The 11512-nt window shown below is 43.6% G+C and overlaps 1 protein-coding gene across 2 annotated transcripts in view; it reads right to left on the bottom strand.

Annotated features, from left to right (window-relative positions):
* Positions 1-1045: 1045 nt before the first annotated feature.
* ints8 (integrator complex subunit 8) overlaps positions 1046-11512 on the bottom strand; it is a 29017-nt gene continuing 18550 nt past the window's right edge. Inside the window, exons 14-27 of one of the 2 annotated variants that reach the window (XM_014176826.2) lie at positions 10457-10587; positions 10223-10333; positions 9728-9932; positions 7350-7471; positions 6894-7078; positions 6599-6692; positions 6451-6512; positions 6154-6272; positions 2855-2958; positions 2638-2688; positions 2451-2524; positions 2276-2340; positions 2140-2183; positions 1779-1969 (exon numbers count right to left, since the gene is read on the bottom strand). In XM_014176826.2, the coding sequence (XP_014032301.1) occupies positions 1853-1969; positions 2140-2183; positions 2276-2340; positions 2451-2524; positions 2638-2688; positions 2855-2958; positions 6154-6272; positions 6451-6512; positions 6599-6692; positions 6894-7078; positions 7350-7471; positions 9728-9932; positions 10223-10333; positions 10457-10587 (1484 nt within the window). In that variant the 3' untranslated portion in view covers positions 1779-1852. Of the gene's footprint in view, positions 1970-2139; positions 2184-2275; positions 2341-2450; positions 2525-2637; positions 2959-6153; positions 6273-6450; positions 6513-6598; positions 6693-6893; positions 7079-7349; positions 7472-9727; positions 9933-10222; positions 10334-10456; positions 10588-11512 lie in introns of both variants that reach the window. The other variant, NM_001173942.1, reaches the window with a different exon arrangement.

Raw genomic sequence — 11512 nt, 5'->3', positions numbered from 1 at the left:
AAAATGTGGAATGCCTTAAGGGGTATGAATACGTTCCGAAGGCACTGTATTATGATCCCAAATTAGTCAAATTAACTACAGTGCACATATTTGCAATTTACCTGTCATTCTCAGCTCTTAGCATCCTCAATATCAATTCATTGGACTATCAGTATCGGGTGCTGGTGGCTGCAGCATTATGTCATTACCTACCGTATGAATTAGCAGAAAAAGTATCAGGTGAGAAAGTACAAGTCATTTATCTATGGTTTTGCTGTTGAGGAGGAAATATAAATGAGACTTTTTGCAATGTGATTACTGAGGAGACTGTTATTGTCTCTCGCTCTCTCAGGTCTGACGTGGGATGTCCTGGACGCTGTTACTGACTGGATGGCTCCCTTTGTGAAGACGGTTGCTGTGTGTGGCAGGGCACAGTTGAAGGAATTTATCAAAGTAGCCTCTGAGGACAGGCCTAACATTCAGACACAACATGCAGACACACTCAAGCTACCTACTCATGCTGGTGAGTACTTAGTACCTTAGACACCATTGACTTAATTTCTTCAATTTCCATACTGTGGATGTCAATGTGGTTGCTGTAAGTAACAGTTGTAGAGGAAGGCTTCTCAGTGGGTGAATTGGGATTAAGCTTTGGCCAACCACTTGGTGTCTTTTCAGGAGGATGCCAGGAGGGAGTTGGAGCACCAATTCCTGACTCCCCCTAACAGCACAGAGAAGCCCATGACACTGAGCCTGGAGAGAGTGGTCTGAAGCTCTAAACTAACACTTGGAAGATAATAGCAAAGAGCTGGCTCTGTCATATTCTAATAGGCAAATACAGGACATGGTTTGTGGTTGATTATTAGGGACCAAAGGAATGACCAGTCTGCTTTCCACCAAGGGGCCCAAGACCAGGCTGTTTTGTCTGAGCTGGATGTCCAGCTCATTTAATGAACATTTTTGCAAAGGAGCAATTGTATTTCATATGGTTAATTTTTATTTATTTTAATGTTATGGTTTGAATGAAGACCGTCGTACTGACGTTCAGTAATGCGGACAAATTACCTCAACGTATTATGGGTTTATTGGCCTGTGGTACTTGTGCTTAGATTGATCTTTAACTTATTATTTTTTTTATTTTTTTTAATCCACTGATTAGTATACCAGAACATTAAAATGTGAGGTTATATTGATGAGTTTTCTGAATTATATATTTCTGGAAGATTCTATTCCTGTATGTAAATCAATTGCAGAGTATGGCATTAACTACATGTACTCAGAGGCCAGTTTATTAGGTACACCAATCTAGTACCAGCTCGGACCCGCCCCCTTTGCCGCCTGAAATCTCCTTTGACCTGTCATCGGGCTGTTTTTGCGCACAAGACTGCCGCTAACTGGATTTTTTTGTTTGTCACACCATTCTCTGTAAACCCTAGCCACTGTCGTGCGTGAAAAGCCCAGGAGGCCGTCCGTTTCTGAGATACTGGAACCGACGATCATACCATGCCCAGGCCAATTATTTTGCCCACTAATATTCAATTGAACAGTAATTGAGTGCCTGTGTCTGCCTGCCTTATAGCAAGCCACAGAGTGAACCATTTTCGTGAACGGGGTGGTGTACCTAAAACTGGCCACTGAGTATTTTCTTGTTTATGCAACCAGAGGTAAAATCTGTTAACTTGAACACTTCTGAAAGGCTAATGTAACTTATTAAAGTGGTGCTGTTTGTTAAACCAGGCCATTGTGTACCTCAGGGGATTACCATCTCTGAACACAGGGAATAAAACTGCTTACAGGTATTGAGTACAAAATATGAACTGCTAACTATTTATTTGAAAACATTTTTCCCCCACGTTTGGTGGTCCGGTTTTATCTAAAAGTACAGTTTGGCCATAGCTTGCAGGAATTTCTTCTTTCTCTTCTGTGCAGCCAGCTGCAGAACTTCCTCGGGGTTACTGGCATTCAGCTCAGTCTGTCCAATCGCCTTGATCTGAGGAGAGAGCCTGTTTTAGTCCAGGATTAAGCTTAATCTGTACGGGAAACCACCCCTAAGGTTTAGTCGATTGGGCTTCTAGGCTCTCCAAAAGACACATGGCTGTCGACGGAGACTAGATAAGCCATAGCGAATTAAGGTATTCAATGGAAATAGATTCTACTTACAGCAATTTGTCTCTTCTCGCTCTCACCCCTTTTATGGTGGATGTCTACACGCACGCACAGTCAAGAGGTAAACATTGTTTTAAAAACTTGCCTGCTAAAATAATGCCTAAGTAAATAACTAAAGATTAAAGGATACGTGTGAGATATTCAAGGATGGTGACGTCCCAGATGTAGTCATAGAACGAATCCATGGCATCGTGACTAATGATAAGATGGAACAAATAGGCCTATATTAGTCACAGGGCCATCCTTCCAAATCTCATCTTGTTGCCTGGGTGTACAAGGCCATCCCTCCCAATAAATTGCCATACCTGTTCTGTTCTTGAAGAGCTTTGAATGCTGTCATGTAGTCCACCTCCCTTAGAAACTGGCACAGAACTGCAACCTAATCAGCAAGACAACATGATCATAGCCTTCAAACATGTAACATTTACAAAGTTCAAATCAACGTACTGAATAAGAACCATTATAAACTTTCTGGAAAGAAAGAAGTCTGACCTGTGTGTGACAGTTCAGCATCGAACAACACTTGATCATTCTCTTTAGGACCTGCAAAGAAAATAGATCAGCGTCACAAATAATCCAGTGATCTTGGGTGTTTAAACAAGAAAACACCAAGTCTGCGTGCCAAATGGCACTCTATTCCCTATATAGTGCACTACTTTTGACCAGAGCCCTATGAGTTTCATTTGAAAACACCAGACTGTTTCTCAACCTGGTCAGTGTAGACATCAGGAGCCACAGCCTTGGTAAAGAAGTCAGAGCACACTGCCCCAGCCTGGAGGTAGAAATGCAACGCTGCAGAGTACTGGTTGGTCACTGGGGAGACAAAATAGAGAAGGACATTACTTGACTGTGACAACTAGCTACCCACTAAACTTGTTCTAGGGTCTGTACAGTGCATTCGGAAAGTATTTCAGACCCCTTGACTTTTTCCACATTTTGTTACAGCCCTATTCTAAAATGGATTTTGAAAAACTATTTACACACAATACCCCATAATGACAAAGCAAAAATATTTTTTTTCGAAAATGTTCCAAATGTATTAAAATACAAAACTGAAATGTGACATTTACATAAGTATTCAGACCCTTTACTCAGTACTTTGTTGAAGCACCTTTGTCAGCGATTACAGCCTTGAGTCTTCTTGGGTATGACGCTACAGGCTTGGCACAGCTGTATTTGGGGAGTTGATCCCATCCTTCTCTGCAGATCCTCTCAAGCTCTGTCAGGTTGGATGGGGAGCGTCGCTGCACAGCTATTTTCAGGTCTCTCCAGAGATGTTCTAGCTGGGCCACTCAAGGGCATTCAGAGACTTTTCCCGAAGCCACTCCTGCGTTGTCTTAGTTATGCACTTAGGGTCGTTGTCCTGTTGGAAGGTGAACTTTCGCCCCAATCTGAGGTCCTGAGTGCTCTGGAGCAGGTTTTCATCAAGGATCGCTCTGTACTTTGCTCCGTTTATTTTTTCCCTTGATCCTGACTTGTCTCCCTTCCGCTGAAAAACATCCCCACAGCATGATGCTGCCACCACCATGCTTCACCGTAGGGATGGTCGCAGGTTTCCTCCAGACATAACGCTTAGCATTCAGGCCAATCTTGGTTTCATCAGACCAGAGAATCTTGTTTCTCATTGTCTGAGAGTCCTTTAGGTGCCTTTTGGCAAACTCCAAGCGGGCTGTCATGTGCCTTTTACTGAGGAGCAGCTTCCATCTGGCCGCTCCACCATAAAGGCCTGATTGGTGGAATGCTGCAGAGATGGTTGTCCTTCTGGAAGGTTCTCCCATCTCCACAGAGGAACTCTGGAGCTCTGTCAGAGTGACCATCGGGTTCTTGGTCACCTCCCTGACCGAGGGCCTTCTCCCCCGATTACCCAATTTGGCCGGGCGGCCAGCTCTAGGAAGAGTCTTGATGGCCACTGTGTTCTTGGGGACCTTCAATGCTGCAGAAATGTGTTGGTACCCTTCCCCAGATCTGTGCCTCGACACAATCCTGTCTTTTGCTCTGACATGCACTGTCAACTGTTGGACCTTATATAGACAGGTGTGTGCCTTTCCAAATCATGTCCAATCAATTGAATTTACCACAGGTGGACTCCAATCAAATTGTAGAAACATCTCAAGGATGATCAATGGATGCACCTGAGCTCAATTTTGAGTCTCATAGCAGAGGGTCTGAATACTTATGTAAATAAGGTATTTCTATTTATTATATATTTGCCAAAATGTCTAAATACCTGTTTTCGCTTTGTCATTATGTGGTATTGTGTGTAGATTGAGGGGGGGGAAACTATTTCAATCAATTTTAGATTACTGATTAGCAAAATGTGAAAAGTCAAGGTGTCTGAATACTTTCCGAATGCATTGTATATGTAGTGTACAAAACATTAAGAACGTCTTCGTACTATTGAGTTGCACCCCTCTCCAACCTTTTTGCCCTCAGAACAGCCTCAATTAGTCTGGGCATTGACTCTACAAGGGGTCGAAAGCGTTCCACAGGGATGCTGGCCCATGTTGACTCCAATGCTTCCCACAGGGTGGTGGACATTTGTGTATACACATGGGAAACTGTTGAGTGTGAAAAACCCAGCAACGTTGCAGTTCTGGCACCTACTACCATACCCTGTTCAAAGGCACAAATATTTGGTCTTGCCCATTCACCCTCTGAATAGCACATACACAATCCCTGTCTCAATTGTCTCAAGGCTTAAAAATCCTTCTTTAACCTGTCTCCTCCCCTTCATCTACACTGATTGAAGTGGATTTAACAAGTGACATCAATAAGATATCATAGCTTTCACTTGTATTCACCCGGTCAGTCTGCCATGGATAGCAGAGGGAGCAGCCCCCCCATCTAGATTGACGGGACAGTAGTGGAGTGTTAAGTTCCTCGGCGTACACATCACGGACAAACTGAAATGGTCCACCCACACAGACAGCGTGGTGAAGAAGGCGCAACAGCGCCTCTTCAACCTCAGGAGGCTGAAGAAATTCGGCTTGTCACCAAAGACACTCAAACTTTCACAGATGCACAATCGAGAGCATCCTTCCGCCCATAACCGGAAGGCTATCCAGAGGGTAGTGAGGTCTGCACAACGCATCACCGGGTGCAAACTACCTGCCCTCCAGGACACCTACACCACCCGATGTCACAGGAAGGCCAAAAAAATCATCAAGGACAACAACCACCCGAGCCACTGCCTGTTCACCCCGCTATCATCCAGAAGACGAGGTCTGTACAGGTGCATCAAAGCTGGAACCGAGAGACTGAAAAACAGCTTCTATCTCAAGGCCATCAGACTTAAACAGCCATCACTAACATTGAGTGGCTACTGCCAACATACTGACTCAACCCACTTTAATAATGGTAAAATTGATGTAATCAATTTATCACTAGGCACTTTATATTATATAATGTTTAATTACCCAACATTACTCATCTCTTATGCATATACCGTACGCTATACCATCTACTGCATCTTGCCATCCTGATGTAATGTATCACTAGCCACTTTAAACAATGTCACTTCATATGTTTTCATACCATACATTACTCATCTCATATGTATATACTGTACTCCATACCATCTATTACATCTTGCCTATGCCGTTCGGCCATCACTCATTTATATTTTTATGTACATATTCGTATTCTTTCCTTTACACTTGTGTGTACAAGGTAGTTGTTGTGAAATTGTTAGGTTATATTACTTGTTAGATATTACTGCATGGTCGGAACTAGAAGCACAAGCATTTCGCTACACTTGCATTAACACCTGCTAACCATGTGTATGTGACAAATAAATTTGATTTGATAGAGCAGTTGCTCATAATGTTTTGTGCAGTCAGTGTATATCAAGTGACTTGGAGTAGGAGGGCTGATCTAGGGCAAGTTTTGCCTTGTAGATCACAATGAATTAGATCACAAAGGGGATCCGATTCCAGATCAGCACTACTCAGACACTTGATACATACACCCCCTGGTAAGGTTCTCTACCACCATTTGAGTGCTGCTTACCAAAGTAGATGTCGGCCTGCGTGATGAGCCAGGACTGGTTGTTGGGGTTCAGTGTAAGGGCGTAGGTCACAAGCTCTTTAACCGTCACAGCCACCGCCTCCACATCCACAGCCTGCATGCTAGAAGACAAACATTATCGAAGACAGTAAGTTGCCTTATTGTCGAGTGAGCAGCAAAGTAAATAGTCTTCATAAACTCATACGGTGAGAAGACACTATCTTTTAGAAACTCAAAAATGGAACTCAATGGAAAATAGGACCACATTCTGTAGCCATATAGAAGCAAACATGTTCATACTTTGCCAGGGTTGATGGCCAAATGGCAAGGTGTTCTGCTGTCACTTCATTGACAATATCATCCTGTAGAGAGATGCAAATTTGTTCAACCATGAGAGAACATGTTTTGTTATAGCCTGCACCAGTGTGCGGAAGGTGGCCAAACCTACCCGCACTATGCTATGAAACCTCACGAAAAGTGAGATAAGGGTGGTCAGCACCAGTGGTTCCCGAAGCTTCTTGATGAATGTGATGAATCGGCTCCTAAAAATAATATGGGAAACGTCAGCAAGAAGGAGACTTAGCACATTTAATGTCTGCCTCAATTTTCAGTATAAACTGATGAGGACTAAGCCAGGTGAAGAAACCTGTAGTTATAAAACAGTAGTTAACCTGAGTGTAATCATGTTAATTTCATCCATTCTTATTTGGTCATTGACCAACTATGGCTACCGGCCTGTTTACCTTTGCAGGATGCCCATACTGGACTCTCTCTGTTTGATGAGGCTGACACGTCCGTCACTGTTTCTCTTGTGCTGGTTGGACACACTGCAGATCTGCACTACCACCTCCCACAACTCTTTGGCTGTACGCCGGCTCTCTTTAGGACCCGGGAGCTCCTTACAGGTGGAGGCCAGGAGCTGACCCAGCTATTGGGGTCAAAAGGTGTGCCACAGGTGTAGAGCAAAGGATTTGAGTCTATCAACAGACCATGATTGGCAGAACACAATTACAACTAAACTGGCACACAAGTAACATTGAATACGTCTCAATATCACAAAGCAATAACCAGTGTGGTAGTTTTGTGTGTCACAAATGTATTTATGATACGGTTCAGTCACAGAACACTGATAATAAACACATCTTATATCCTCTTCAGATAGAAAGTGAGGTGTCGTGCAGTCTTTGAGAGGCTTGTACCTTGATGTAGGGGTTGTTCATGACCAGCTGCTGGGGCACCTGCAGTGTCAGGTATTCATTCTCCCTCCAGTTCAACATGAAGGCCACACACTCCTCCCCTACTATCTGGCGCAGAGGGAGATCTGGAATGGCAAGAAACACACGGACCATAGGCATACAGAGTTGTGGCCAAATATATTGGCACTCTTTTCTTAATTATACTGCCACTTTTCTTAATTCCTTATTTAAGAAAAATACAAATGTTTCAAATTTTCAACATTGTAGAAGCAATTTTGTTTTTGTAACCTTTAGTTTAGAATGGGCATGGGCAAAATTATTGGCACCCCAGAGCTTGGTCACACAGGCTTTGGCCAAGGTAACTGCAGACAAACGCTTCTTGTAACCATCAATGAGATTGCTGCTCCTTTCTACTGGCAATTTGGCCCTCTTTAAGAAGCAAACTACTCTAAATCTTCAATGTTTGAGGGGTGCCCAACACCGACTGCTTTTTTGAGATTACCATTTTATATACCGTAATTTCCGGACTATAAGGCGCTACTTTTTTCCCACGCTTTGAACCTCGCGGCTTAAACAATGACGCGGCTAATATATGGATTTTTCCCACTTTCAAATAAAATTAAAATAAAAAAAACATTCTGTGACGTGCTCAGTTTTTTGGCGGCATGAAGCTTTCATTAGACCAATGAAATTGACGAACGGGTTAAGGTCAAAACTTTTTTGTTTACTGTTTAGATTAAATCGAGCGCGCTCAAACTTCCCATCATTCTGATTACGGTAGTCATTTTGTCACCCTTATCATGGCAAAGACACGGAGAAATGCATATGATGCAGCTTTCAAGTTGAAGGCGATTGATCTGGCTGTTGGAAAAGGAAATAGAGCTGCTGCACAGGAGCTTGGTCTGGAGCAATGACTTTGTTGGTAGGCTACTGTTTACTGCTCATTTTTTATTACAAGCCGTGTTTCGTTAAAGCCTATTTATTTTTGTTACAAGCCGTGTTTCATTAAAGCCTGTGTAAATTTGTTTCAATATACCGGTAGGCACCTGCGGCTTATATTTATGTTCAAAATAATATATATATTTTTTTTAATTCAGTGGGTGCGGCTTATATTCAGGTGCGCTCAATAGTCCGGAAATTACGGTATATATTTTTTTAAATGTTCTTTTTCTCCCCAATTTCGTGATTACGATCTTGTCTCATCGCTGCAACTCCTTAATGGGCTCGGGAGAGGCGAAGGTCGAGTCATGCGTCCTCCGAAACATGACCTGCGCTTCTTAAAACCCGCTCGCTTAACCCGGAAGCCAGCTGCACAAATGTGTTGGAGTCGCCGCTAAAGCGCGATGAGCCAAGTAAAGCCCCCTGGCCAAACCCTTCCCTAACCTGGACGACGCTAGGCCAATTGTGCGCCGCCCTACGGGACACCCAGTCATGGCCGGGTGTCCCTGGGATCGAACCCCAGGCTGTAGTGACGCTGCAACACTGCGATGCAGTGCCTTAGACCTCTGCGCCACTTGGCCGGCCCTCACCATAGGTTTTGGATGTGATTCATCTCTGGACACGTCAGTGGCCACTTAACAGTCCAGCATCTCTTCTTGAACCATTCCTGGGTGCTTTTTGGTGTGTGTTTGGGGTCGTTGTCCTGCTTGAAGACCCACAACCTTCAATGGAGACCCAGGTTGCTTTTCTGTCTCTGGTACTGGGTGACTTGAATGTGTGCAAGACATCATGAAATCAGCAGATTATAAAACATTTTGAGTGCAATATTCAACCCAGGATCCAAAACCTGTTTCTCTGTTGTAGGTTATGGGTATTCCAGCAGGACAACAACCCCCAACACACATGAAATGCACCCTGGAATGGTTCAAGAACAAACATTGGACTGTTCTGGAGTGGCCAGCGAAGAATGAATCGCATCCATTACCCATGGTGAAAGCTGAAAACAGCAGTTGGTGGAGGGCACTCCTCAAACATTGAAGAATTAGAGCAGTTTTCTGCGAAGAGCTCATTGATGGCTACAGGAAGCATTTGTTGGCAGCATTTGTGAACAGCCAAAAGCTGTGTGACCAAGTACTAGCTCTGGGGTGCCAATAATTCTACCCATGCATCTTAATTTTTTTAATTAAAATTCTAAACTGAAGTTTACTAAAACAAAATTGGTCCTACAATGTTGAAATTATTTCAATTTATTTGAGAAGAAATAGGGAATTATTTAAGAAAAGTGCAAGGGTGCCAATATATTTTGCCACAACTGTACATTATAAGACACTGATATGCAAAACTCTGAGGGACCTGAGGCCTGAAATCAAACTTTCCATGTGCTTCATTATTTATGCCTTGAACGTTTCATGAGTAAAGTGACTGTTTCTCCATTCACCTACCATGTATCCTCATCTCCAGGTAGCCTCGCACCCTGCTGACCAGGTCGGGTGGGGGTCTGACATTGCTACCCTCAGCCACCCCGGTCTCGTGGGCCCGCACCTCCAGAAGCAGCATCTCGTTTAGCATCACCTGCCTTAGCTTAGGAGAGAACTCAGTCACCAGCTCCAGACAGGCTGAGAAGAGCTGCCGCGTGTGGGCAAAGTCCTGGTATACCAACAACATTACAAAGATGAGATCAACCCAAGTTCTTTATGGGCTGGTTTCCCCAGACAGATTAAGCCTATTCCTGGACTAAAAATCAGAAAGCATTTCTTAGTCCAGGGTTAGGCCTAATCTGTGTCTGGGAAACCGGAACTACAAGTACTACAAAATCATGGTTGGTTGACAAGGAATACATCCCATCTTCTATCAACCAACAGTAACATTGTGTTGACCCATGAACTTCATATTCCATAATCCTCATGATTTTAATGGAGAATATGAAAGGGATTGACCTTTACAGTGATGCAGTGAAGCCCTTTGGCCATGAGGATGTACACCAGATCCTTGGTCAGGTTGTCTTTGATGTTGAGTATCACATTGATGTAATCTGGAGGTACTTCCCACTGTAGGTACAAGGAATAAAGTTTCAGGCAAGTATCATTCTAACAAAATCACTGCTAACATTTAAAAGAATAGGTGCTGTAGAAGCAGTCTGTGTCCAGCTGTGGTGACCTTTGAACCCTGACCTTGTTGTTAACCCGCCAGAAGGGTCGTTCGGCCATGCTGTGCAGCTCAATTAGGATCTGCCGGATGCGGCGGGCATCCAGGCAGAGGATGAGCTGCTGCTCCAGCTGTCCAATGTTGACACTGGCCGCAGCTGGGGAGCAACAGGGAACAGAAGGACAAGCACAGGATCAGAGGGATATGCACATCCAAAACATAATACATGGGAAAGAAGACTGCATCACTCCTTGATGGGAGCTTTAGATTAAACAAGAGGGCAAACTTTCCATGCAAGACAGACAAGAGGTATGATAAATAAGTCATCTACTAAATCACCTAAGAACCCACATACTGGCCCCTACTTCTCCACCCCTGCCATACAGAGCTCTGAATACTTGCCGAAGTGATGTTGTGTGGCACCTGTGTTTAGCCAGAGAGCAGTGCAAATATAAACTCCACAAAAAAAGAAACATCCCTTTTTCAGTACCCTGTCTTTCAAAGATAGTTGAAGTTGGAAGTTTACATACAATTAGGTTGGAGTCATTAAAACTAGTTTTTCAACCACTCCACACATTTCTTGTTAACTTCTTTGGGATAGGGGGCAGTATTTTCACGGCCGGATAAAAAAACGTACCCGATTTAATCTGGTTACTACTCCTGCCCAGAAACTAGAATATGCATATAATTAGTAGATTTGGATAGAAAACACTAAAGTTTCTAAAACTGTTTGAATGGTGTCTGTGAGTATAACAGAACTCATATGGCAGGCCAAAACCTGAGAAGATTCCATACAGGAAGTGCCCTGTCTGACAATTTGTTGTCCTTCTGTTGCATCTCTATCGACATTACAGCATCTGTGCTGTAACGTGACACTTTCTAAGGCTTCCATTGGCTCTCTAAAGCCACCAGAAAGTGGAATGGGGTGTCTGCTGTCTCTGGGCAAAGTACAGCAGCAGAGTTTGTAAGTGGTCAGCCTGGGGACAGTGAGACTGAGATGTGCGTTCATGAGACTTCTCCATTTTTTTCTTTCAGCCTTTGAATGAAAACAACGTTGCCCGGTTGGAATATTATCGCTATTT

This window comes from Salmo salar, chromosome ssa27, assembly GCF_905237065.1.
Source record: "Salmo salar chromosome ssa27, Ssal_v3.1, whole genome shotgun sequence".
Lineage (NCBI taxonomy): Eukaryota > Metazoa > Chordata > Actinopteri > Salmoniformes > Salmonidae > Salmo > Salmo salar.
The sequence above is the reverse complement of the archived record's forward strand: the minus strand, read 5'-3'. Positions and strand labels throughout refer to the sequence as shown.